The sequence below is a fragment of the Budorcas taxicolor genome, chromosome X, assembly GCF_023091745.1.
Source record: "Budorcas taxicolor isolate Tak-1 chromosome X, Takin1.1, whole genome shotgun sequence".
NCBI lineage: Eukaryota > Metazoa > Chordata > Mammalia > Artiodactyla > Bovidae > Budorcas > Budorcas taxicolor.
Window position 1 is genome coordinate 62,842,651 of NC_068935.1, and position 27,985 is coordinate 62,870,635.

The following is a 27,985-nucleotide window of genomic DNA, read 5'->3' on the forward strand; positions in this document are numbered from 1 at the left end:
ATGGCCGACGCTGAGGCGAGCGCCGCGATGGCGGACGAAGCCAAACCTGACGCGAAGACTTTGCAGATTCTGCGGGACATGGCCAATCGCCTGCGCATCCATTCCATCAGGGCCACCTGCGCCTCGAGCTCTGGGTAAGGCGTCCTCGTCGAAGCTCTGGTCGTTGAGCGGCTCGCCCTGCGGGGACGCCTGTGGAGAGAGTTGAGGGAGCTGTCGGGGGGCGGAGAGGGCTCGGTTGTGGAGGCCCCGTTTCACGCTCTCCGGGATTGGCTGCCATATGCTCCGGCAGCCACCCCTCTCGGGTCCGTGGCCGGCCGACAGTGGCGGCCCGGGGCCTCCGGTCTCTCAGGTTAACGAAGAAGAGCCTGGACGTGGCGGGTGGAGCGGGAGCGGCCTGGCGCTGTTCGTGTGAAGAATTGTCCTCGTCGCCAAGGCCTCGAACCCAGTAGGTGGAGTTCGGCGAAATAAAGCTTAAAAGAAAGTGAAGGGGGAGTAAGAATCTGAGCAAAGGGGGTATTCTGCTGGTATTTTGTTGATGTTTCCGTCAGTATTCATAAGAGATACTGGCAGTTGGTTTTCTTGGAAAGTATTTGTCTGCCTTTAGCATCGGTATAAGGGCTATTCTGGCCCAGAGTGAGTTTCAACGTGTTCTCTTCAGGGTTTTTTTTGTTCTTGTTTTCCTGGAAGAGTTGGAAGAGGATTGAGGATTCAGCAGTGAGGCCATCAGGTTCAAAGTTTTTCTTTGTCATGGAGCTTTTCCACTACTGATACAACTTCGTATTGTAGATTTCTTCAGATTTTCTCTTTGTGATTCAGTCTTCTTCGATTTTGTTTCTAGAAATTTCTTCTAGGTTAAACGATTTATTGCCATACAGTTGTTCGCAGTACTTTATAGTCCTTTTTATGTCTGTTGAATTGGTGGTTATAGCCTTACTTTCATTCCTGACATGAAATTAGTAATTTCGAATCTGATTTAGTACATTTAGTAATTTTCTTTTTCATTTACTCTAGTTATAGGTTTGTTAATTTTGTTAATCTGTTCTGTTTTGGTTCATTTTCTACATTGTTTTCCTAGTCTATTTGTTTCTGCTCTAATATTTTATTACTTTTTCCATTTTAGTTCTGCGTTTTTTAGTAAGTTGTGAACTTAGGGTCTTCCCCTGGTGACTCCGACAGTAAAGAGCCTACCTGCAGTGCGCGAGACCCAGGTTAGATCCCTGGGTCCCAGGTTAGATCCCTGGGTCCGGAGGATCCTCTGGAGAAGGCAATGGCCTCCCACTACAATATTCTTGACTGGAAAATCCCATGGATGGAGGAGCCTGGCGGGCTACAGTCCATGGGGTCACAAAAAGTTGGATAGGACTGAGCGAGCTCACTTTCTTTCACTGTGCATTTAGGTTTGTTTGTTTAGTTGTTGGTTTTTTTTTTTTTTCTTTTTCCCTTTGAGAGACTTTTTATTTATCTATTTATCGGCCTCACCATGCAGCTTGCAGGATCTTAGTTGCCGGACCGGGGATCGAACCAGGGCCCAGGGTGGTGAAAGCGCCGAGTTCCAACGACTGCACTGCCAGGGGATTCCCAGAGATAGTTCTTTTTTAATGCAAGCATTTATAGCTATAAACTTCTCTCATCACTGCTTTTGCCACATCCCACAAATTTTGGTATAATGTGTATTTCATTTGTCTCTAAAAGTTTATCAGCTTTTCTTGCAATTTCTTCTTTGACCTATTCATTTAAGTACACTGGAGGATTTTTGTTGTTTTCTTTTAAAATTGAATTATAGTTGACCTATTCATTTAAGTACACTGTGGAGGATTTTTGTTGTTTTCTTTTAAAATTCAATTATAGTTGACTTGCAATATTAATGTCAGGTGTACAATACAGTGATTCAATATTTTTACAGATTATACTGCATATAAGGTTATTTTAAGAGTGTGTTGCCTAATTCCCACAAATGTGTAAGCTTTACCATTTTGTGCGTGGTTCTGTGTTTGTTTTTTTTTTTACACTTACATTTTGTTCCCTTCACCTTCTAAATTAATAATGGTTTACATTTTCTCAAGAGATCTCTAACAAGAGCATCCACTTAGGGGATACTTGCAGGACCAAGAGGTTTAACTCTCCATTTTCTGTTACTGTGAAATTTGAAAGGGGAGATTAGTAATACACATGAGCTGCACTTAAAATCTTACTCTTCTGACTTTGGGGGCATGGCAGGGCTCTAGAGTGCCTGCCTGGACGCCCATGAAAGCTGCTTTTTAAGAGCAAGAGTTGCTTCATTCTGTAAGGGCCTCAAGTTACTCCACCATGAGAAACTTCTCAGTCTGGCCATTTACTTCCTAAAAGAAATTCACCTTAGGTAGTAGAATGCATTTTATTCATTGGGGTTTTTTAAAATTTTCTTCCTCAGTGTTATTGGGATGTAATTGAGCACATGGGGCTACCCTGGTGGTTCAGCAGTAAAGAATATGCCTGCCAATGCAGGAGATGAGGGTTTGATCCCTGAAGAAGGAAATAGCAACCCACTGAGTATTTATTCTTGCCTAGGAAATCCCATGGACAGAGGAGCCTGGAAGACTATAGTCCATGGGGTCACTCAGAGTGGGACACGACCTAGCAACTAAACAATTGAGCACACAGCATTAATATATCAGCATAATAATTTGACTTAAATATATTGTAAAATGATGACCACAACAAGTTTATTTACCATCCACCATCTCATAGATATAAAATAACGGAAAAGAAAATGTTTTTTCCCTGTAATGAAAACTCTTAGGATCTACTCTTTTAACAACTTTCAAGTGTATATCATACAGCAGTGTTAACTACAGTCATTTAGTTGTGTTTTACTTCCCATATCTGGAAGTTCATAGCTTTTGAAAACTTTATCCAATTCCAGCTCCCCCCAACCCCCACCTCTGGTAACCACAAATCCTATGATCTTCTATGAGTTTGGATGTTTGGTGTGGGTTTTTTTGTTTTTAGAGTCTACATATAAGTGGGATAATACAGTATTTGTTTTTCTTTGAGTTATTTCAGTTATAATGTTCTCAGGGTCCATCTATGTTGTCACAAATGACAGAATTTCCTTTTTACGAGTGAATTATATTACATCATATATATGTACCGCATCTCCTTTATCCGTTATCTTTTTTAAAGAAATACTGTATTTTATTTATTTATTTAGTTTTGGTGGCTCAGCATGTGGGATCGTAGTTTCCTAACCAGGGAAATCCCCCATTCATCTATCAGTGGACACTTAGGTTGTTTCCATGGCTTGGCTACTAGAAATAATGCTGCTGTGAACATAGGGGTGTAGATATCTCTTCCACATAGTGTTTTCATTTCCTTCAGATACATTCCCAGTAGTTGAATTGCTGGGTCATAAGGTAGGTTGTTTTATTGTTTGTTTTTTAAGATCTTCTTATTGTTTTCTATAGTGGCTGCTCTGGTTTACATTCCCACTGACAGTGCACAGGATTCCCTTTTATCCACATCCTTGTTAGCATTTGTTAATTCAGCTTTTTGATGATAGCCATTCTTATGGGTGTGAGGGGATATCTCATTGTGATTTTGACTTGCAATTCCCTGATGATCAGTGATATTGAGTACCTTTTCATGTGTCTATTGGCTGTCTGTCTTCTCTGGGAAAATGCCTATTCAGATCCATTGCCCATTTTTAATAGACTTTTTATTGTTTTGTTATGAAATTGTGTGAGTTTTTTATATATTTTGTATGTAAACACCTTATCAGATATGTGATTTGCAAATACTTTTCTCCCATTCAATAGGTTGCCTTTGCATTTTGTTGATGGTTTCCTTTGCCATCAAGAATTTGATTCAGTCCCACTTGGTTTATGTTTGTTGTCATTTTATTGTTTTTGTTGCTTTTTTTTGCTTTTGCTTTTAGTGTCAGATTCAAAAAATCCTCACCAAGACTCAGGTCAAGGTGCTTAGTGCGGTGTGTTTTCTTCTAGGATTTTTATGGTTTCCAGTGTTAAACATTTAAGTCTTAATCCATTTTAAGTTAATTTTTGTGAGTGGTATTAGAGGTCCAGTTTCATGTTTTTACACGTGAATATCCAGTTTTTCCCTTACTGTTTGTTGAAGAGAGTTGTTCTTTCTGCATTGAATATTCTTGGCTCCTTTGTCAAAAGTTAGTTGACCACATAGGCGTGGGTTTATTTCTGCTTCATGGAATTTCCGATTAATGATACCACAAATGAATTCAAGTGAAATAACACTCAGATATTTACAGAGTCATCAGGTGAACCTCTCCAAGTATGTCTGTACTCCACTGATAGAAGGAGGCTAGTCTGTGAGGCCTTGCTCTCTTCAGGGAGAGGAGTTGTGAGATTACTAGGCCTTAAAGCATCCTTAAAAGCTGTGAGCTTGAGGGGGTCACTGAGTGCCTTAGCATCCCTTTCCCTTGACTGGATTCTTCTGGGGCTGGAAGAAATGACTGCTGCTTTTGGTTTGAGGAGACCATGTGTTGAAAGGCCTCCTTGTGCACTGTGTGTGTCCCTGGTGAGTCACTTGCCTGTGAGAAATGACCTGTGCCATGTCTTCCAGCCACCCTACATCATGCAGCAGTGCTGCTGAGATCATGTCTGTGCTGTTCTTCCACGTCATGAGGTATAAACAAATGGACCCGAAGAACCCAGACAATGACCGTTTCGTCCTCTCCAAGGTAAGCTGGCACAGGAACCTAGGGCCAGTTCAGATACTCATTTTCAAAGCCACCATATGTCAACAAGGCCTGAGATGGCCTCTGTTTATCGTTTTGGTTCTTCCCTCTTTGCTTCATGTCTTCATTTGTTTAGGTTGGTGTAACAAAACATCAGAGACTAGGTGGCTTGTAAACAATAGAAATTTATTTCTCACAGTTCTGGAGGCCAGAAGTCTAAGATCAAGGCACTAACATGGTTGTGTTCTTGTGAGGGCCATCTTTCTAGTTATAGACTTCTCATTGTATTGTACGGTGGAAGGAGAAACGGTTTCCCTTTTTATAAGGGCACTGACCCCACTCCTGAGTATTCTGCCCTCATGACCTAATCACTCCCCAAAGACCCCCACCTCCTTATGCCATCACCTTCAGCTTCAGATTTTCAACATAAGAGATTTGGAAGGAGGGGCACAAACATTCAGACCATGGCAACTCATAAAGATCTAAAAGGTGTTCTAGCAAAAACTGCATAGTGGGAAGGATGACTTGCAGCAACTGGCAGCCCCTGTTTTCCTTTGGTACTTCATCTTAACCCATCTGGCACTAAGACCCCCTACCCAGAGTCACGCTGCTCCCATCCTATGCCACCTGGGTAGAGGAGGGCAACATTGAGCTTGATTTGGAGGTACATCCCACTCCGATCAGTCAGCTTTCTCTTCCATTTTTCTGCAGATCACCAGTAGGGAGTTTCTCATGAGTCTAGATATGGTAACCAGGTACCTCATGACATTGGAGGACAGGAAAGAAAAGGAATGTTAAAAACAAGATCGACCTAGGAGAATAAGCAGCTCTTTTGATGCTATCTGAAGGTTTGCTGTGTTCTGAGCAAAGCATTCAGAACTTAACTGGTAGAACATCATGTGCAAATAGAAACCCCAGATCTAGGCAGTGGAAAGTAAAGAGAAGGCAGAGTACGGGCAGAGAATCTGGAGCTGTAGTTAATGACCCTTGTCTTGGTGTCTAAAATGTAATCTCAAGTGAGGTTTGCCCAAGGATGAATAAAAGATGTGTGTAGAGGAAGAGAGATAAAGCAGACAAGTGCAATTAGTAATAGCTAATAAAATCTAGGTAAAGAATATGGGGAACTTCATTGTGTTCTTTTTACAACATTTCTGTAAGTTTAGATTTCCTTCATTATAAAAATTGAATAGCTATAGATATATAAAGTATGACTGTTTAGAGCTCTAGTTTGGTTTTGGGGTTTTTTGTTTATTGGTTTTGGGTGGAGCGGGGGAGTGGCTGCAGCATTCAGAATCTTACTTTCCTGACCAGGGATTGAACCCACGCCCCCAGCAGTGGAAGCGTAGAGTCTCAACTACTCAACCACCAGGGAAGTCTCTAAGTTAAGTTAGTTGCTTCAGTCGTGTCCGACTCTGTGTGACCCCATAGACGGCAGCCCACCAGGCTCACCCGTCCCTGGGATTCTCCAGGCAAGAATACTGGAGTGGGTTGCCATTTCCTTCTCCAATGCGTGAAAATGAAAAGTGAAAGTGAAGTCACTCAGTCGTGTCCAACTGTTAGCGACCCCATGGACTGCAGCCCACCAGGCTCTTCCGTCCATGGGATTTTCCAGGCGAGAGTACTGGAGTGGGGTGCCATTGTCTTCTCCTAGGGAAGTCCCTAGAGCTCTAGTTTTAAAAAAAAGGAAAGAGGGACTTCCCTGGTGGTCCAGTGGGTGATACTCTGTGCTTCCACCGCAGGGGACTCAAGTTTGATCCCTGGTTGGGGAAGTAGGATACCCCATGCCATGGGATGCAGCCAAACAGAGAGGGAGAGATGTGGGAATTCCCTGCAGTCCAGTGGTTAAGATTCAGTGTTTCCACTGCCAGGGGTGCAGGTTTGATCCCTAGTTCAGGAGTTAGCTGCAAGCAGGACAGCATGCCCCCCCCCCCAAAAATGCCTATATTATCTCATAACCACTGCTGTCATATAATCAGAGTCATTAGCTTTAGAAGTATAGAGTGACTTTCTGGCATGCGATCGCAGGCTGGACACTGCTTAGCTACCAGAATTTGTGTGTGTGTCAGATTTATGCAGCAGATAGTTAGAAGAAAAGAGAAAACACTCGGGCATAGTCCATCTCAGCTCTGGTCGGGAATAGAGTAAATGGACTTGCTAGAGGCCAAGATTCTTTACCATCTGAGCTAAGCCAGGATCTTCATAATCCATGCTCCCAGGGCACAAGTGTCTATGCAGACAACTACAGATGGAGGCCACCTGCTAAGGCTTGGCCATGGTGCTGACTGAAGTGCTCGGATTCCCTTGGAGCCCTCATGGTGCTCATGATCCCTCCATCCACCACCATGGCCTTAGTTTTTGTTTCACAAACTCTTTTGTTTTCTTCAGTGAAGCAGGCCTGGGAAGTAACCAAAAAGCCTGTTTGTAAACTTGTTCTTGAAGTGTGCTTTGTGTCAGAACAAAGATGAGAAATGCTACCTGGAAGAGAAGACTTTCTTTTCTGGGTGCCCTTGGCACACTGAGTGCATCTTTATTCTTGGCCTTGGGCTGCCTCAGTTGTGTGTCCTCACACAGTTTAGGAATTCTTGGAAAAGAAAAGGGAACCCATGGGAAGGGTGCTTCCACCACAGCAGACGTGCTGATGCCCCGCCAGTCTCCTCAATCAATCCTACAGTCTCTTGCTGCCTGAGGGGGATTTTATCACCATCATACCCAGAAAGCAAAGCCTTGTGGGGGTGTTCTTACTTAATTGCCACATTAAACCTGGGGGAAGTGGAGTTGGTCTGAGCATAGAGCCCAGGCTTGGTCCAAGGGCACGCAAGGCACCTGGGAGCCAGAGCTTGTTATAGGAGTAAACTAGGAGCTGTGGGGGAGAGACAGAGTTAGAAAGGTTGTCAGGAGGGATTTCATGGGACAGTTGTCAGAGCTAGAGGTGCAAAACAGAAAAAGAGTGAGGGCACGAAGCACATGGAGGAAGGTCAGGAGCCCCAGGAGGAGGAGAACCATAGGGTAGATCAAGACAGGAGAGGGATTCGAGAACTCACAAGTACCATTCAGCCATCCTGTAGTGACAACACTAACCAGTCTCTGCTTGAATGAAGCTGACATCTGAATGGAGGGAGGGGACAGAGAAGAAACTAACCCAGAAATAGCTAGCATGCCAGAGGGGCCAAGAATCCTAAATCCAAAGGAAGTGGAGGGGCAGGAAGTACTAGGTGAAAGAGATGGTCCAGGAAGGTCTTGGTTTCGACATTTGAGCCGAGAGTTGAAAGGAGTGAGCTCTGCCCCTACTTAGGCGTAAGCACTGGGCACTCTGGGGGTAGAGGAAGGCACAAGTGCTGAAACCCTGAGTCAGGTGTGTGCCTGGTGCATTCAGAAGACAGCCAGGACACCAGGCACCCGGGGCAGTGGGGGAGAGAGTGGGAGGTGATGGGGGTCACTGCAAGAGCCTGAGCTTTGCTTGACATTAGATGGCAAGACCTTGGACAGTTCTCCACAGCGATTGAGGAGCAGGCTTAGGTTTTAACATGCTCCGCCTGGTGGCTGTGTTGAGAATTGACTGTGGAGGGAAGTGGGGAGGCCACTGCAGTGACAGAGGGGAGAGAGGTCTGTGGACAGGCTGAGATGGTAGCAGTGGAAGCACTGACTTAAGTTTGGTGTCTCTTTAGAAGCTTGGGAGTGGGGCCTCAGTGCAGCAGACCTTTGACAGCACCTTCTCTCCATGGGACAGTGACAGCCTATGCGTACAAGCAGGGTGGGGGGAAACAGTGGAGTGGTGGTAGAAAGGGATTTATTTCTAGCATGACCTTTTACATAACCCCTTCCCAAATCTCAGTTGACTTGAGTTTTACAAACCAGGGAAGTAGAAGTCTTCAGTGTTTCTGATTCCTGTTTAAGAGCCTGTGTTCTTCAAAAACATTGAACATCTGGTTTGTACATGGCTAGATGAAAGGCCTTGCAAAAATGGCAAGGCTCATGTTTAGATGTTTTTTTTTCTGGTTTGCTCTTGGGCTCTGCTTAGGCTGCCATGTGGAGAAGATGCCCTCTTCTATGTTGTCAGAGCTGCAGTCGCCCTCACCAGCTGCATAGATTCCCTGTGATTTCCTTGTCTTTGTAATGTTGATCTGAGACTTGGGGTGCGTGTGAGTGTGGGGAAGAGTAATTCCCTTGTAGGGTGGGAGGGGCTGCTATGAAGAGTAACCTTTGTTTGGTGCCTGATCCTAGGAAGTTGGTCTGATACTCGTGCCCTGCAGGTGCACCTAATCTAGGTTCATTTGGTCCCTTCTACAGAGACTCTCATTCGTTGACGTGGCAACTGGATGGCTGGGACAAGGACTGGGGGCTGCATGTGGGATGGCGTATACTGGCAAGTACTTTGACAAGGCTAGGTAAGACACTCAGAAACCATTTAACTCTCCAACTACCCCGCCCCTGGCACTTTGGCTTTGTTTATCATTTATTAGTTTGGGAATACAGTGATTTAAAAGTTCAGGTCACCAAGTATTCAAGCAGTAAAAAGAAATCATATTTCAGGAAACTGTTCTGGCATCGCTGGTTGGGTTCTAAGTGCTGCCTGCAGTATAGAAACTAGTTTGTTAGGATTCAAGTCTTTACCAAGATAGATATCTTCCTGTTTCCCATCTCTAAGTGAGCTTCACTATAGAGTGAACAGATGGTGTGTTCGCCTTTCCATTTGGGACTCCTATATGTTAATAATCAAAGGTCTCTTTTTGGAATGGTTCCACCTTCCAAAAGACAGATTCATGCCTTTATTATAAGGGTGTGTGTCTGGGTGCTGCTGATATAGAGCAGCAAAGTGTCATGTCCCTGTTGTGTGGTAAGTCGCTCTTTAAAAATTTCACTTATAGCATTTTTCTGCGCCAGCAGTGGAGAAAGCACAATAAAGTGCTTCCAGAGGGGCCACCTGGGCTGGAACCTGGGACTGAGGGGCCACAGACTCAGGTGCCCTGGGGGAACCGTGGGACTAGAACATACACTCCATGATGTGCTTTCTCCACTGCTGGGACAGTTGTCCTGCTCCATTTCCCATAAGACTGTTGACCTTTTTCATCTCTCCTTTTTGCCTCTATTAGTCCCTGTTGTGTGGTTAATAACTTTGTTAAAAGTTCACTTACAGCCTGGGGTCTGCATTATATTTTATTGGTGTAAACATTTCCTGTTTCTGCTGTGGAGGAGTTTAATATTTACAACAACATATGCTCCTGAAGTAGAATGTTTTGGTTGTTATGGTTATTGTAAATAAATTTGTAAGATCAGAAATAGAAAGTAGATGTGCTTTAAAAACAAGCTTACCAAGAAACTGTATATGTGAATGTTTGGGTGTTTAAGGGCCTTCTCTCCATCCTCTCTGGTTTATTGGACCCAGAGAAGTGGAAGAAGAACCTAGAAATAGTGTTTGCAGCTAGAATGAGGGAACTAGCCAAAGGTTCAGCCCATCTCATGAAGCCCAAGCTTTTAAAGCTGCAATTCCTCAGCTGTTGAGTTTGGGCAGCTTTGACAAGGGAAATTGTCGCATAGGGACCTGCTGATCTGAAGCACCTGCTTCATGCTCTTCCTCTGTTTCTCTTTGTGAAATGTACTTATTCGAATGGCTCAGAGGATCCCCAGGCAGGGTCCTAACCTCTCTTGACTTGCCCCAGCTACCGAGTGTTTTGCCTCGTGGGAGATGGCGAGTCCTCGGAAGGCTCTGTCTGGGAGGCCCTGGCCTTTGCGTCCCACTACAGTCTGGACAATCTTGTGGCCATCTTTGATGTGAATCGCCTGACCCACAGCACCACTTTGCCTCTCGAGCACTCCATAGATGTCTATCAGAAGCGCTGCGAAGCCTTTGGGTAATTGTCCTATTTGGTGTCACCTTCTTTCTGCTCCTTCCCCCTTCGCCTTGTAACCTGGCTGCTACTTCTGTTGACAGTTGGAATACTTTGGTGGTGGATGGCCGTGATGTGGAGGCACTGTGCCAGGTGTTCTGGCAGGCAGCTCAAATGAAGAACAAGCCCACAGCTGTGGTTGCCAAGACCTTCAAGGGCCGGGGCATTCCAAGTAAGGAAGTGTTGCTTTTATGCTTAGGGTTGTCAGCCCCTGCACAGCACATGAGGCGGAAGGAGGCTGAGGCTCGCTGAGCAGACAGACAGCTGACTTCATGTGCAGTGATTATGCTTCTAACATGTGCCAGATGCTCTCACTCTCCTTGATGCTTGTAAATAGCAGATCTGGTCAGGGCTGGGGAGGGGAAACCCAGACGCCCAGCAAGTGAGCACCAGGGAGCAGCTGGGAGGATAGTCCATCAGTTACAGACCAGCAGGGAACCATCTCCACGGGGCATGCAGAGTGAGAGAGGGTGTGTGAGCAGATAGGTAAACAGGAATGTGTGCACATGCATGTGATGGCCTGTGCCCACGCCACCTGGGAGGACACACAGGCCACTAGTAAAGTGGTCCTTCTGGGAAAGGCAGCTGTGGAACTGATGGTCAGGGGAGGAGGGGGGTTGAAAGTCATAACTTCTTGCAAATTTCAAAGCGGACAACTAAAGTTGTTCATCTCCAGTGTAAATAGTTGCAGTGGAAGTGATTTCTGGTGTGTTCTTAATATTAACATTTTAGAAGAAAACTATTCTCTGACTTCTCCTCAAAGTAGTCTTCTGGTACACTCAGTTCAATAAATGACAACTTGCCCAATTTGCTCCTGTAAGAAACCTGGGTATTTCTTTGCCTCCACCTCTCCTTTATGTACCCCCCCCACACACACACACACACCCACTTTGTCATCCATTCTAATTGATTCTGCTCCTAACGTATGTCTCCAGTCTGTTCACATCTCTCCACCTTTCTTGCCCAGGCCTAGTCTTCTCTCCCTTACTTCAGACTCTTCAAGCCAATCCCCATATGCCTACCTTGGTGATCTTTCTACAACAAGGATCTGATCAGTTACCTCCCCCACTTCGAAACCCTTTCCCATCTTGCTTTGGGCAAAACTCAAATTCTTTGTACCCACAGGATCCTCCCTGCCTGTCTCCAGGCTCGTCTCCCTCACCGTTCCCTCCATTCACCAGCACATTGGCCAGTGGCCCCCTTAAGAGCCTCTCAGCCTTTGTCCAGGCTGTCTCCTGCCACCGCAGTACCATGTCAGGCCCCCTGTGCCAGGTTTTTACTCTGTGGCTGACATCTTTCCTTTCCAAATGTCTTTCAGATGACTGAACAGGGGCTCGTGAGTTACAGAATAAATGTCTTTTATCCATTGGGTTACAGGTGTTGAAGATGCAGAAAATTGGCACGGAAAGCCAATGCCAAAAGAAAGAGCAGATGCAATTATCAAACTAATTGAGAGCCAGATAGAGACCAACAAGAGTCTCGAACCAAAAGCCCCTGTTGAAGACTCTCCTCAAATCAACATCTCAGATATAGAAATGACCTCTCCACCTGATTATGAAGTCAGTGATACGGTAGGCAAACTTTTTTCTCTGCTCTTGCTAAATACAGAGGACTCTTGTTTACTCTGATTTCCCCAAATGAACCAATTCTTAGGTGGTGTGACATTTAGCTAAAGGTTATAAGCAACAAAGATGGATTTACCTTGTCTTTTAACTATGTTGATATTTATTCTTTGATTTCAAAGTTAACTCGGGTCTGAACTTTCTTACCAGTCAGTCACTACTTATTTGCATCCAGTGCTATGCAGCTTTTGCTTGCTTCCTAAATTCAGTCTGTAATCTGGCAGACCATTGTGCATGAATCTCCATGATTCTCTGTAAACTTGAAGGACAGGGGCCTAGCTGGATTGATGTTTTGGGCTTAATCCATGGTTTACACAAGAAAGAGCACCAGTTCACCAAAGGCCAGTTCTTCAAAAAGGAAACAAATTAGGCATGAAACCCTGAGTAACCCTTTCTGTTGTTATCATGATTTTTGTCTCCTGCCTTCTGGTATATTACAGCAGATCCAAAATAGGCAGGCTCTTCACAACCTAAGGAAACAAGGTGGTGAGCCTGGGAGGAAGGAAATTTTTCTGACCCTTGTTTGTTTTCCTTATTTATTTGGGGACATTTTGAGTGTTACTTATGTTTTCTTAGCCTGGTAGTATGGATTAATAATAAATGAATTGACTTTGAGAAATTAGAAAGCAAATTTAAAAGCAGAAGAAAGCTATTAATAAAAAGCACATATTAACAGAAGGTACTTTGGTAATATGTGTTAACACCAACTGTTCACACCCTTCAAAGTAGAAGTGCAACTCACAGGTATTTATCCTACAGAAATACCCGTGCAAGTGTGCAGAATAGAATGAATGTTGATTCTAGCATTGATTATGGTGAAGTGTTTATGTCTAGAAAGTATGTGAGATTATTGGAACTTTTTGTTTGAAGTGTATATATTTTATTAATAGAAATTAAGGACACAGGCCAATTGATTAAAAAGTTAGTAAATTAAAGAACAAGAAGTCACATTAATACACAAATCTAGGAGTTGGCTCTCTGAATTACTATTAAACAGTAGATAAGCCGTTATCTAGTCTACTTAAAGAGATGAAAACTATAAATGAATAAAATTAGTCACTAGAGGAGATAAACACAAATCGAGAGAACATTCAGAGAATTTTGAGAAAACTATGCTAATTGGTTTAGAAAACCTATTTAAAGAATGGACCTTCTTAAGGAGTACATAAAATACCAAAGTTAAGTAAAAATAGACAAAACGCTTAAGTAGGTCAGGGACTTCCCTGGCGATCCAGTGGTTAAGACCACGCTCCCAATGCAGGGAGCATGGATTTGATTCCTAGTCAGGGAACTAAGATGCTGCATGCTGCACAGTGTGGCCAAAAATAAAAATTTTAAAAAACACTTGAGATCAACAGCCATTAGGAAAATTTGAGAAAACTGTCTAGGAATTATACCTCCAAAGTGCCAGGTTCAGTTACTTACAAGAGTGACTTAATTTTAACCTTCAAGGGATAGATTAATTCCTCTGCTATTTCAAACCTTTTTGAATATGGAGAAGGTCATTTATGAAGCCAAAATGTTATAAAGCTAACTCAAAGGAAAAAACTACAGGCCAGCCTAACTTAGAAATATTGATTTAAAAATTCTAAATAAGACATTGCAAAGAGTTGGACACAGCTGAATGACTGAACTGAACTAATGGAACTGAAATAAGACATTCACCGGCCTCAACTTCTTTAGTGCCTTAAAAGAAGTACCAGAATCAGTGAAATTCAAATTAGTAATGCAGATCATTCACCAATATTAAGAGAGGAGAAACTGTGGTCATTCACAATAAAAGACTCCATCCTAACAATGAGAAGGCAAGCCTGTTTGCTGGTGGTAGAGTTGTATGTCTGGAAAACTCAAAAGAGAATCAAAATCAGAATGAGTAAGAAAAGAAATAAGAAAATATGTTAGAAATAAGAGTCTAGAAAGAGAGCTTGTAGCTAAACTAATATATAAGGATTGATTGTTTTCTCATATTAATACAATTGAGAGATTATTCCTTTTTTACAATAGCAATAAAAGTAAAATAACTAAAAATAAATGCATATGGTCTATATTAAGGTACTTATGAAACTATAGCTTTAAAAGCTCACATGCCTTGTATGCATGAGATGCTCTGTGAATAGACCATTCTCAAAAGGATACTTCACAACCCTATCATTTCCCTTACCTCTGGAGAGAGGAACTGGGAGAGCAGGAGGAAGATGGCCTCTTCATTCAATATCCTTTCATAACTTGACTTTTGTACTCATCTATGTGAATTGCTTGTTTTAAAAAAATATTTTAAGAGTGTTTAGATGAATGAACAGAGATAAATGAAGAGGCAAACCTTATTTTTTTTGATAACAGCTTTATTGAGATAAAATTTTCTCTACAATATACCCATTTGAAGTGTACAATCCAATGGTTTTTAGCATATGACAGAGTTGTGCAACTATTACCACACTGAATCTTAAAGCATTTCAGTCATCCCATAGAGAAGCACTGTATTCACAAACATTCCTCTCCATTCCCACCCAGCCCCTAGTAACTTCTAATTTACTTTCTGTGTCTGTGGATTTGCCTATTCCAGACATTTCATATAAATGAGATCATCTAATATGTAAACTTTATGAGTCTGTTATTTATCCATTCATCTGTTGCTGCATATTTGGGTTATTTCTACCTTTTGGCTATTGTGAATAATGCTGCAATGAACATTAGTGTACAGCTTTTTGTGTGTTTGTATTTTTCTCTTGGGTAATTACCTAGGAGTAGAGTTGCTGGGTCATAATTGTAATTCTATGTTTAACTCTTTGGGAATATCAAATCTGGGGTTTTTTTAATAGAAAAAATATAGTAAAGACGTCAGTTTTCCCCCAGATTAATCCATGGGTTCAGTCCAGTCTCATACAATATGCTAATGGAATTATTTATTATTTGTATAATGATTCCAAAGTTCTCCATTTTAATATTTACAGTGAGTATTATCATTTTTAAAAACTACTTATTTTTGTCTGTGCTGTATCTTCGTTACACATGGCCTTTCTCTAGTTGTGGAGAGCAGGGACTACCCTCTAGCTGTGTTGTGCGGCTTCTCACACTGTGACTTCTATAGTTGCAGAGCATGGGCTCTTGGGCACGTGGGCTTCAGTAGTAGTGCATGGGCTCAGTTGTTGCACAGCTGTGGAATCTCCTAGGAGCAGGGATTGAGCCAGTGTCCCCTGCGTTGCAGGGCAGATTCTCAACCACTGGACCACCAGGGAAGCCCCTGTTACCAGCTTTATAATTAAAATAAGTCATAGAGGCATTTGCATGTTGGGAAATTTAAGTTTTTAATCAACTATAAGAATGAGACAAGAATAAATTTATTTTTGGGAAATTGATACCCAAGTGAGCAAAGTATGGATGTAAGATTGGCTAGCAATCCTGTTGTTTTAGATTTTTTTCCCTTTTGGTCGCATGTGTGGCATGTGGGATCTTAGTTCCCATCAGGGCTTGAACCTGTGCCCCTGCATTGGGAGCACAGAGTTTTAACCACTTGACCACCAGGGAAGTCCCAGCAGTCCTTTTTTATTACCCCAAAGGAGATTTTTGGTGAATTACAAATTTGCTTTCTTCATTAAGGAGGATGACAATTCATAATTCTACCAAATTTCACCTTCCTTCTAAATACATTCTAAGAAACTCTCCTGTTGACTTTCAGATAGCTACTCGGAAAGCATGTGGTTTGGCTCTGGCCAAGCTGGGCCATGCAAACGACAGAGTTATTGTGCTGGATGGTGATACCAAGAACTCCACCTTCTCTGACATATTCAAGAGAGAACACCCTGAGCGCTTCATCGAGTGTTTTATTGCTGAGCAAAACATGGTACGTGTGCGGAACATCACTTTGAGTCATCTCATTGACAAATGGTGACCCACTTGAGGAGGCCTGCCCCCCTTACAGTTTTTCTTTCCACTTACAAAGGCAAAGGAAGTGGAGGGAAAAAGTCTCAGGGGAAACAAGTAGAGAGCAGTCAGGAAGAGTGTGAGGGGTGGCTTCCAGGATTGCTGGGACAGGCATGGTTAGACGGCCCCACACTTTCTCCAGAGGGTCTGCGGGCTGCAGCCATCTGACCTCAGGGCTCCTAGTCTGAAGAATGTCTAGCTCCCTAGTAGCTCTAGGTGGCCCCTGGGATGTTGTAGGATTGCCTGGCTGTGGCCAGTAGGTGCAGAACCTCAAGGGATTGTGGTTTGTCTCTCCACCTTGTAGTATGGGGCCTAATATATCCTAGATATTTCAGTGTTCATGGAAGTAAATGCCTTGACTTCTAAAGTTCTGCACCAGTGCAGAGGATAGCACACATTTACCCTCATATCACAGAGGCCAGAAACAGCACTGACCAGAAAGCTATGGGCCAGCAGGCCTCACGTGACCAGAGATACTTTGTTTGGAACAAATAGTATTTACAAATATTTTAAATTAGTTGCTAGCTTTTTAAAATCAGGAAATTTTTATATGGAATCCAGATTTCTGGATTTTTCTTAAAGAATGCAAAGATCTGGCAACACTGGAACAACATTCCCTCCTTCCTGCCACCAGTTGGCTGGAGTCAAGCAGGGGCCCTGTTTAGATGGGCATCCACAGCCAGCTCGCCATGTCCCTGCCTCCTGCTGGCCTGCTCCTTTGTTCATGGTGCTTCCCTGGCCCTATCAGTGTTGGAATCTAAGCCCCTCTGTTCAGTAAAGCAGGTCACTGCAATTGTAAGGATATGAGCATTTTTCAGTGGGTCTCATTAACCTATTTCCATTTTGAATGGAAAAAAAAATACAACTCATTTTTCTGAATTGAGCCTCAAAAAGTTTGCTTCCCTATGCATTGATTCTTTCAACCAGCAACTGAAAAAAAAACCTAGTAAAGAAGCAGCCACCAAGTGAGTAGTGTCCTGTGCTGCCAGATAAAACTGGTGGCTACAGGGAGAGCATGACTAGGGCCAGTCAGGAGCAAGCTCTCAGAAGAGGTGACATTTAAACTGAGACTTAAGTGACAAGGAGTCCGTCACACGCAGATCCAGGGATAGCATTCCCAGCAGAGCGCCCAGCTAGCTCTGCTGCATGCCCAGATTAGAGCTGTTCAGGGAGCAGAAGGAAGGGCCTGAGACTCTGGTATGGAGAAGAGCTTGTTGAGGGAAGTGGGGTAGTGGCAGGAGATGACAGCTTGGACCAGGTCAGAAGCTGTGGGGTTGGGGAGGTGCAGACTCATGCAGGGTAGATGACCGGGTGTAACCAAGGCTGGCAATAGGGCATAGGCCAGAGCACCTGGGAGACAGACAAGACTAGAGCAGGAATGGGTTTTGGGGACATAGGAGCCCTCGCTGAGCCCTGAGGGGTTAGACTACCTCTTAGACTGGGGGTAGGGGTTCCAGGTAGGTCAGAGGATAGATCATTTATCTCCAGATGTGTTTGCTTTCCAAACCGCTGAATGTCTTTTTCTAAGTAGATCTAAAAGCTTTAAGTTAACATCTAAATTTTTCATTAAATTTTTTAAGTTCACGTCTAAATATATCCTTGGTATCTAGATTTAACTGATGCCGAGGACGTAACTTCCCGTATATTGTAGTTTGTGACACTCGAATACTTAAATCATCCAGTTACACGAAGGCTCTCTTTGTCAGAAATTAAATGTTTTTCTACTTGAATTCTTACTTCCATTTTACTTCTTATTCATGAAAGCCTTTTACTGTTAATTCTGCAATAAACTATGCATATACATTGATGGTTTTTAAAATTTGTTTCCTACATCCACAGGCCTTAGAGCATTACCATTTTTTTCTTCTGGATTGAGATATGGCTATAATTTTTAGCTTGTGTAGCAGTAGTTAAGTACACTTATTAGAGCTAGAATGAGATAAGATTCAGAGCAAAATCTATTTGTATTTAAATGATGTAAGTGCCAGAAAACCTTATTCAAGTAAATATGGTGCTAGAAAGAGTAAAAATCTTGTTGCAGCAACGTCATTCAGTTCATTTGAATCCCGTTCCAGCTATAAGCCAAAAATCACACAGTGATCTTTCATGTCCAGTTGTTTGTGGAAAATTACTTGTAAAGGATTGACACTTCAGTTAGGTTCTCTTTCAGTTTTGTTAGAAGAATTGGAAAACCCCTGACTTACAGAAGAATTTGTTATCCAGTCTTTTGAGCTTTGTAGTTTTTCAAGGCTGCTGTGATTATTTCAAATTACTCTTTCTGTTTCTGGAGCTCTTATATTCCAGGATGTTGCCCCACTGAAGGAGCAACCCGAGGTGGGTGAGAGTATACCTTTTGGCAGTTAGTTGCTGGGAGGTGATTATCAGGGAGACATTGGGAAGGAGGCCCTGGGCCCTTTCCCTAGCAGGCAGATATGGGAGTCAAGGATCTTGATGTTGAGACCAGCCACAGCCATGCACCCTTTGAAAGGTCTTTGTTTACCTCTGAGATACTCATCTTCTAGTTTGAAGGCCACCAGGGTGTGTGAGCCTGGCTCTGCAGGAGAGGTGAGCAATAGAGAGACAGAGGAGACCTTAGCATCATGCAGATCAGAGTGACACTGTGGGACCCCATGCTGGTTCCCTGTGAAGGGGGCAGATGAGGAGGAGTGTGGCACTCAGCCCCAGGACTTAGTCCAGGTGCACCTCCTGGCAGATCCAGCCGAGGAGGGAGCAGCAACATCCAGTGAGGCAGGCAGTCCCTAGTGCTGGATGCTCCTCAGAGGTCAGATGTGATGCAGAGGAACTCAGGCGACCTCTTGCATTTGGCAGCTTCCAGGTCCCTCATGGGGATGGCGGCCTAGATGAAGGAGAACGTGCAGAAAGTGGGAAATGAGAGAGAGTGCAAGGTTTTCCTGGGAAGGAGAACATGGACAAAGGGCAGAATCTGGAGCAGGAGTGCAAGGGGAAATTGAGGGAGAAACTGAGGTAATGTGGGAAGGGAGGGGACAACTGCATGGTCAGAGAGCCCCTTGAGAAAGCAGGAGAAGGATGAGATTCAGCAGGGTGAGGAGAGGGGACAGAGGCAGGAGACGAGGAAAGTGGGAAGGAGACCCACAAGGACTGCAGGGCAGCCTTGAGTGTCCCGAGGTTCCCCAGCTTGGATTTGAAGAAATGGGGGCCACGACTTCAGTTCCTCTCGTTTCTGGCAGTGTTCAGGGGACACGGTGAATTTGCCAGGTTTGGGATTTTCCCAGGTAGGTGGCTGGAGGAGGGGTGTGGCGAGGTGAGGGGGTGCAAAGGATAGGTGATCCTGAGAAGCATACACTCTACACTGGGAAACAGGTTCTGATTCACCTTCTTTGTGATGCAGGTGAGTGTGGCGCTGGGATGTGTCACCCGTGGTCGCACTGTGGCTTTTGCTTGCACCTTTGCTGCCTTTTTGACCCGAGCCTTTGATCAGATCCGGATGGGAGCCATCTCGCAAACCAACATCAATCTTATTGGGTCCCACTGTGGGGTGTCCGTAGGTATGAGTTCTCAATGCCATCATCTTAATTGCCCTCCTCCTTTACAGAGAAAGATCAGCATGTGAGCAGTTGAACTGCCCAACATAGAGTTCTGTGATATTAGTTTGATTATTTGTAACCTGTTTTTTTTAAAGGGCCATATTGTGTTTCAGAAGTTCCAGAAACTGGGTAACTTTTTAGCTGATCTCCTGGTATTACTGTAAAGTGCCCATTGTTTCAGTCATTGAGAAATACTTATCCTGAGTGCCTCTTCTGTGACAAGCCACATACTAGGTAGTGATTGGGCCACTCTGGCATCACAGAATTCTTTCCTGCTGTTGTGGTCGCCTTAGTCTGAGTTGGGACAAACAGCTTGCCAGGGCTCTCCTGGGATAAGCAGCCTGGTCAGGTAGAATGGGAAGCCTCAAGGCGCCCAACATCGGGGCATTAACTGTGGATGGGAAACAGGGAAGCCGGGAGGAGGATGGAGGTGTGCATTAGCACTGGATAGAAAATGGAACGAACCTGTAAGAGCCTGAGCAAAGACGTCAACATCGCTGACAGGAGGAGGAGTCCCAAACTGCATGAGAAGCAAAACGCCAGTGCCCAATGGTTTCTTGCCTAGGAAACATCTGGGAGTTGTGTTTGTGGAGGATAGCAATGGGGACTCGAGAAAGATGGGGCATCTGACATGCCTGGGGCAGGGCAGGTCATCAAGGTAGATGTGACTGACAGCTGACCCTTGCTGCCAGAAGGCTGGAGGGGAGGGCTGGAACTGCACGTCTGGGTGTTGTCCCAGGGACTTCCAGGGAGAGCTCGACTGGCAAAGGAGACTATGGGTGGGCCAGATTCAAGGGAAGAGAGGAGGGCCTGCACAGGGGCCTCTCCTGGGGCTGGGTGTAAAGTCAGTTTTAAAGTCAGCCAAGTGGAAAAGTGGTTCTAAGTCCAACCCAGAAGAACTGGAGTTCTTTGAAGAGACAATGGTCCCAGGCCAGGCAGTGTCCATGGTGACAGTCTCCTTCCTAGCTGGAAGAGCTCAGACACCCTGGTTTACGTTGGGTTACATGAAGTCCCTGAGTTCCAACAGTACCCCCAGGGCACCCCGAAGGTATGTTCTATAATGCTCAGCTACTTTGAAAGCCATGAGAAATGAGAGACCACTGGAGTCTGGAAACTTTCATCTCTTGATGGAAAAGGTAAAAGAGCAGAGAAGAAACAACAGAGTCTGGAGGGACCCTCCTCGGAGAAGAGGACAGGGGCAGAGACCTGGTACTTGGAAGAGAGCATGGGTCACCTAGGGTAGCAGTACCAGTCATACTTGAGTGCCAGATGCTGGCGAGGCTCGAGGCCAAGAAGTGGCTTCTGCTGTGTTGCTTGCAGTGTCTGTAGCGACTGCTGGGATGGTGGCCCCCATGGCAGGCAGTGGAGGGCAGGCTCCTACTGGGGTCTCTTTGTTGAGCTATGGTTTTGCTTTCTCAGGTGAAGACGGCCCCTCCCAGATGGCCCTCGAGGACCTAGCCATGTTCCGAGCCATTCCAAACTGCACGATTTTCTATCCAAGTGATGCCATCTCGACAGAGCATGCTATTTTCCTGGCGGCCAATACCAAGGTATTTCTTAGAAAACACTGGTACAGACAAAAAATGTGTCTGGGCTTTGCTGCTAGTTTGGTACTGATGGTTTGATATTACTTTTCTCATCACAAAGGTAATAGATGTTTGTTACAGGTAATTTGGTGGCTTAGAGGTTAAAGTGTCTGCCTGCAATGCAGGAGACCTGGGTTCGATCCCTAGGTTGGGAAGATCCCTTGGAGAAGGAAATGGAAACCCACCCCAATATTCTTGCCTGGAGAATCCCATGGACAGAGGAGCCTGGTGGGCTACAGTCCATGGGGTTGCAAAGAGTCGGACCTGACTGAGTGACACACACAGACACGTAATTTAATTGTAGGCTTTTTTTGGCTGCACTGGGTCTTTGTTGCTGCACAGGCTTACTCTAGTTGTGGCAAGTGGGGCCTACTTTCTAGTGGTGCGCAGGCTTTTCATTGTGATGGCTTCTCTTGATGCAGAGCATAGTCTCTAGGGCGCACACGGGCTTCAGTAGTTGCGGCGCATGGGCTTAGTCTCTCTGCAGCATGTGGGATCCTCCTGGTCCAGGGATCTAACCTGTGTCCCCTGCACTGGCAGGCGAATTCTTAACCACTGGACCACCAGGGAAGTCCTGTAGGATTCCCTTTAAAGATAGCGCCATTACCCCAAAAAGGGTAATGGAAGCATGTAGAACATGAACACATTTGCATTGTAAAAAAAAAAAGCAGTTCAGAACAAGGTCAAACTCCCAGCGAACTGTATGGGGTGAAACTTAGGTCAAGAAGAGGGGGAAACTTGGGGGCTCTGGGACCGGGAATCCTTGGCAGAGCCATGGGAGTGGGCTCCAGTGACCAGCCACCAGGTGTGGGTGTTAGACACAGCCTGTGTGACTGCCACCTTGTGATAGCCAGAAAGCTGGAGAGTTGTCAGCTGCAACTGGAGATGAACCCTAGAATCCCCAGCCCTGGCCCACCCTCCTCAAAAACTGCTTAGAAAGGTAAGAGTCTTGACTTCTGCCCTGCCTGCACCTCCTGAAGTCTCACCCAGGGGCATCAGTTGGACACAACCTGGCTCCTGTCTAGAACCCAGCTGCAGGGGTTTCCCTGATGGCTCAGTGGGTAAAGAATCTGCCTGCAGTGTAGGAGACACAGAACCCCGCAGCTGTAAGAAAGTTTAGGGAACAGAATCTTTACCTTTCCAAACTCTCCAGCTAGCAGTCACTGGACTCACCTCACCACTACCACCCCCCCAGCCCTGCACACAACCCTGTGCACGGTTGAGATGGGTCATGCAACATGCAGGTTCCATTCCTGGCATTTCCAATGTGTGTGACACATGAGTTTCTTTGACTTTTTTTTTCTTTATTTTTTAACCTAAGTGTACTCACACATGGTTCTGTACTTTCCTACTTGGTGTATCCTGGACATTATTTTATGTCTGCACATACAGCTCAAGCTCATATGTGCTGCAGTATCTTATTTGTGGAAAGTTCAAAAGAAACATCAGAATAGAGGTTGCTTCTTGGGTGGGAGAGAGGCATGAGGGAACTTTCTGGGCAAGTACAAATGCTCTCCAGACTGAGGAGACAGATACATGGTGTATAACTTGTCAGAATTCAGGGTGTGCTCCACTTAAGTAAATTTTACCTCCTAAAAATGTACTGAACAGAAGTGGTTCATAGCATGTAAATTAACAAAGGGAAGCAGTGTTTCTAAATTAATGTATTAGTTTATCATGTATGATTTGAATATGTATGTAAATCAACAATCTGGTTCTCAGGTGGCACAGAGAATTCGCCATTTCCCCCTGTCAGGGGATCTTCCCAATCCAGGAATTGAACCTGGGTCTCTTAGGTCTCCTGCACTGGGAGGCAGGTTCTTTACCACTAGTGCCACCTGGGAAGCCCCGTAGACGGAGGAGCCTGGCGGGCTACACAGTCCATGGGGTCACAGAGTTCAACATGACTTAGCATGCATGCACACAAATTAACAAATACTCTATAGATATTTGAGTATTTGTTTATAGTTCTATTTATATGTTCAAGGTGATGACGATGAAAAGAATTGACATCTTCTCATTGGAAGACGAGTAATTTTATGTTCTGGTATCTAAGGTATTTCTAAGAATGAAGTATTACATGCTGTTGTGACAAAAATTGCTTACCATTATGTTTTAGGGTTTCTATTCAAGGTAAGTAAGTGCTCATGCCCCAAGTTTATGTTCGGTTGAGACAGATCGGTGTGTATCTGAGGAAGCTTTCCCAAAGGGGTAAGCATGATAGCATGGAGAGCTTGTCACTGGGCATCCAGCAGCTTCCCTCACAGGCTTTTGCCTCCTGATCAGTAACACCTGACCTGTTGCCAGTGGTTAGAGACGGTTATCCCTCACTCCAAAATGCACATTGTGTTTTTCGTACTAAGAATTGTTCAGTCCTTCCCAGCTTCCTTTTAAGGTTTATTAGTTGGAAATTTAGTTTTATTTTCTAAACTGTGGCTCTGGTATTCATTTACACCCTAGGGGATGTGCTACATTCGAACCAGTAGGCCAGAAACTGCAATTATTTACACCCCACAAGAAAGCTTTGCGATTGGACAGGCCAAGGTAAGGCCTTCATTAAGTTCTCCTGTATCTTCCAGTATTAGTTTGTGTTGGGAGCACTGTTCTTTACAGCCAGAGTTAGGAGCCCCAACAGTTGAGGCTTCATTCTTCCTTTGTTCTAGTCTTTAAAAAAAATCATGATATTTCCCTGCTTTTCTTCAGAAAGTAATATTCTGCCAATATCAGCCTGAACTTAACTTTTCTCCTTTCTGAAAGGAGTCTCTATTGAACCCTTAAAGATAAATAACTTGAAGACTCTTGAGTTGCTTGGCTGTACGTTACCACAGACAGCATCAAGCTAAAAAAATAATAGAACCCATTTCAAATGAGTAGTAGATCTGTTAGGTTCTTGTTTTGCCCATCGGAGGCCAGGAATATAACAAACGTGAACCATCTTGCCTCTGGCCATTGTGTGGCCCTGAGGTTGGTTCTGTGGGATGTGGCCACACCTTCAGCCCTGCTGGGTGCTTCCTATCTCCTGTCTCCTTGAGAAAGCCTTGGAAGCACAGATAGTTAGCAGCTATATTTTGAAGATGAGGGACAAAGAAGGGTGAGTAGCAAGCCCAGTCAGCAACTTGCTGTCTGTGGGCCTGCCTTTTGGAGTTGTGCACGCAGAAAGCCAGTAGCATCTGTGGAGAAAATACATGATTGTCCACCACCTAGAGGGCAGGGCTTACAGACTTTTGGGCATGTTTTCTTCCTGACTTTTTCTAGGTGTATATCTTAGTTGAGATCATGCTGCATAGGACTGTTTTATGTCCTGCCTTTTATCTTATAAGCCTTTTAGAATACTCTTCTTAAGTATGTAAAAGAATGATAGTCACTATTAAAGGAGCAATACATGACTTCCAACTTGATTGATAAAGGACTAGGTTGCACCAGAATTCACAGTGGTAGTGCTCAGAATGAATAAATGAGCCCTGAATAGCTTTAGTGCCACAGGAGAGCAGGTATATTCAGAACAGTTCCTAGCCCCCCATAGTTTCATTCCACTGAATGGAAAAGCTGAACTATTCACTTCAGTGTGAAGTACAGGTGCTATTGTTCCATGGACTCCCACTCAAGGCCATCTGTTTGCCTCTAGGGGTGGCAGGGAGGGTGTCTCGGTGACAGTCATGTGGTTTTCAGAGTTTTCACATCTCTCTTGTCTTTTTTTCCCCGTGATGTTTGTCCTATCCTGACAAAATGAAGTAAATTTCCTGATGTGAGTTAAATTATGTGTGATGATATGCATGGCATGAATAATTCAAGGTTGGGTTTGCAAAGGGGCATATAGGGGTGTGTGTGTATATTTACATATACATATATTTACATATACAAAGGCTAGGACATTCTTAAAGGATGGGGCAAGTGGTGTGAAGCCCTAGATATCTAGTCATAGTAGTGCTTATGCTACAGGGAAACCTATAGAGAGGAACGCAATGCAGACTAATTTCAGATGCCTTTGGTTGGGTGACTTTGAAAGAAACAAACCAATGAAAAACAGAGCAGAGAACCGTATCTGCTTACAGACTAGCAAGTGGTTGGGAGCATGGGCTTTGAATTCATACGGATCTGGCTGTTGGTCTCAACCCTGCCCTGGGCAAGTTCCTCCTGTTCTCAGGTTTGCTTTCCTCAGTCACAGAATGGGCCCACTAATGCATGGGTGTCACAGGGCACTTGGGCATGCAGGGTTCTTGGCACAGATCACCCCAAGATGCTCTCAAATAGCCCTCATTAGCACGTTCATCATCAGAGTCCAATCTGCATGGATACCTCCAAAAAGAGGTCTAAGCAGTCCAGAGGTGGTGCCTTTTCAGATCCCTTGGTGGTGGTGAGTCCACACTAGAGCAGATGGGCTGTTGAATTTGCTTCTGGTCTTCTATCTTTCACATTCCAGTTGGAAATCCACCTGCTTTAGTAAAGGGTCATTTTGCATACATACTGTAAAAGAACTTAGTGATTTGGCATTGTAAATCATGAGGAAAGGTAGACAAATTTGTTAAATAAACATGAAGTGGGGCTTATTAAAGAGAGCAGTCCTTATTGGTCAGTGTGCTGACTCAGCCTTTCGTATAGTGAACTGTGAAGCACTGAAATTGGTAGGTTCGAGAGAGCAGACTGTCCTCCACTTTGAGACTCAGTCTGTGTAGTAAGCGCAGCATTTTTGTTTTGTGGGTGCAACACCAGGTCATCCGTCAAAGTGTGAACGACAAGATTATGGTTGTTGGAGCTGGAATTACTTTGCACGAAGCCTTAGCTGCTGCTGCTGATCTTTCCAAGCAAGGTCAGTTGGGGGTTGCTGAACGCTGAAGTTCGGGCTGGAAGAGGTTGGACTGCCTGTCTGCCCCAATGCATCTTTTTAGTCTTAAGTCTGCTTGATACACTAAGCTGGTTATTGCTGTTTTCTAGATATTTCTGTCCGTGTCATTGACCTGTTTACTGTTAAACCTCTGGATGCTGCCACCATCATCTCCAATGCAAAAGCCACAGGTGGCCAAATTATCACAGTGGAGGATCACTACCCAGAAGGTGTGTGCAAGCCTTAGGGGGGACCATTTTGAAAGTCTGCTTTGGTGGAACATGTTTTGTTTTCCTTGACCAGAAGTATGCCATGACCATGGGCAGTCCCTCCAACCGACCACTCACCCTGTATTACTTGCTCTTTGCAAGGCTGCGGGTCTAGGGTCTCTTGCCCATCTATACTGGCTAAGGGAGGTCCCATGTCCATCCTCGTTGGTGTGTACTCAGCACAGTGTGTCCTGCCTGGTCCTTGGGTGGCTCAGTGGCAGTACAGAGGAATGTCTAACTTGGCATTGTGGCGGGAGGGATCATAAGAAGCTTCACAGTTGCTCTTGTGTATTGACTGATTCATAGTTTGCCCCCTGCAAAAATGCAGACAGTACCTTGCAAGCAGAGAACACAGCAAATGCAGGAAGTGTGACCAGGGAGAGGGGGCTGGGCAGTGTTTGGCCTGGGAAGGTCAGGTAGGGCAGAGGAGTGAGTGGGGAGCTTCATGTGTTCGTGTGTCAGGGGCTCCAGAGCAAGCCCGTGGTCTGCAGGGAAGCACTCTCCAAGGAAAGGGCACACACCGGGACCCCCAAGGGCAGAAGACACGGGTCAGGGGTGAAGACCCCCACACCTTTGGTTCCCTCCCTGCCTCCCTCCCACCCCCCTCCCTCCTTTGGGGGTCCCCCAGCATGCTCCCTTAACCAGCAGCAACAGATGCCCCCCTGGAGACCTAGGGAACCCACTCCAGACTCATTGCTGCGAGTATTATTGAGGGCTGATGGCTACCAGGCACGTGCCAAACTTCCCAGCTCCCAGAGGAAAGCAGGTGAGCCCCACAAACCACACTGTGGTGCCAACAGCTGAGGAACAGAGACCACTCTTGGCAGTAGGTAAAGTGTCTCATTGATGTCAAGGACTCGTACCAGCCTACTGCCTAGGCACCACCCCCAGGCCAGCCTTGCACGCCGGCCTTTCTGAAGTCAGCAGCTAATTCTTGGGCTCCTGACAGGTTTGAGAATCTGAGCTCCAGAGATCTTGCGTCCATGGAGCCCCAGTGGAGATAAACCCCTGCCATAAGTGGGACTGGGAGCAATTTTAAGACTTGCACTTTTGAATGAGAACTCTTCTGGCCAGTTAGGGAATGGTTGTTTATAAATTAGTGCCTAGTGAGAAACATTTCTCCCTGGGAACCACACATTCAAAGGTCTCTACATGATGGGGTTTTGAGGCTGACTACTTCCAGAATAGACGCTAATATCCCTTGCTTCTCCAGGTGGTATCGGGGAGGCCGTCTGTGCAGCCGTTTCCTTGGAGCCTGACATCATGGTCCATCAGCTGGCAGTGTCAGGGATCCCTCGGAGCGGGAAGCCCAGTGACCTGCTGGATATGTTTGGAATCAGTTCCAAACACATCATATTGGCTGTGGAACGAATTTTAATGAAATAGCTTAGCTGTTGGCTTTGACCAACAGATTGGCCTATTTACCTTACCTTACGTTTATGCTTGTTGCCAAATGATCACTTAAATCTATGTTATTGTGCTTTATTCTTTTTAAAAACAGTGCAAGTTAACTGCTTTCTTGTTAAGCCATAACTATGTATACGTGTATAACTCTTACCTTTGAGTCATTAAAGTGGATTATAAGATAAAGTTTGAAGTGACAGAATAGCTAACAAAACAACCA

The 27,985-nt window shown here is 44.7% G+C and overlaps 1 protein-coding gene across 1 annotated transcript; it reads left to right on the plus strand.

The window, feature by feature from the left end:
- Positions 1 to 27,747, plus strand: TKTL1 (transketolase like 1). Its single transcript, XM_052663446.1, has 13 exons — positions 1 to 134; positions 4,576 to 4,693; positions 8,978 to 9,075; positions 10,348 to 10,539; positions 10,620 to 10,747; positions 11,953 to 12,146; positions 15,874 to 16,038; positions 19,489 to 19,645; positions 21,104 to 21,234; positions 23,731 to 23,814; positions 25,981 to 26,077; positions 26,203 to 26,322; positions 27,575 to 27,747. Exons 1-13 carry the CDS (start codon positions 1 to 3, stop codon positions 27,745 to 27,747), a joined length of 1,791 nt encoding a protein of 596 aa, XP_052519406.1.
- The last annotated feature ends 238 nt before the right edge of the window (positions 27,748 to 27,985 follow it).

Coding starts and splice junctions, on each gene's coding strand:
- TKTL1 (XM_052663446.1), top strand. CDS start 1: ATGGCCGACGCTGAGGCGAGCGCCGCGATGGCGGACGAAGCCAAACCT. Junction 23,815..25,980: donor TTGCGATTGGACAGGCCAAG/GTAAGGCCTTCA, acceptor GTGCAACACCAG/GTCATCCGTCAAAGTGTGAA. Junction 26,323..27,574: donor GGAGGATCACTACCCAGAAG/GTGTGTGCAAGC, acceptor TTGCTTCTCCAG/GTGGTATCGGGGAGGCCGTC.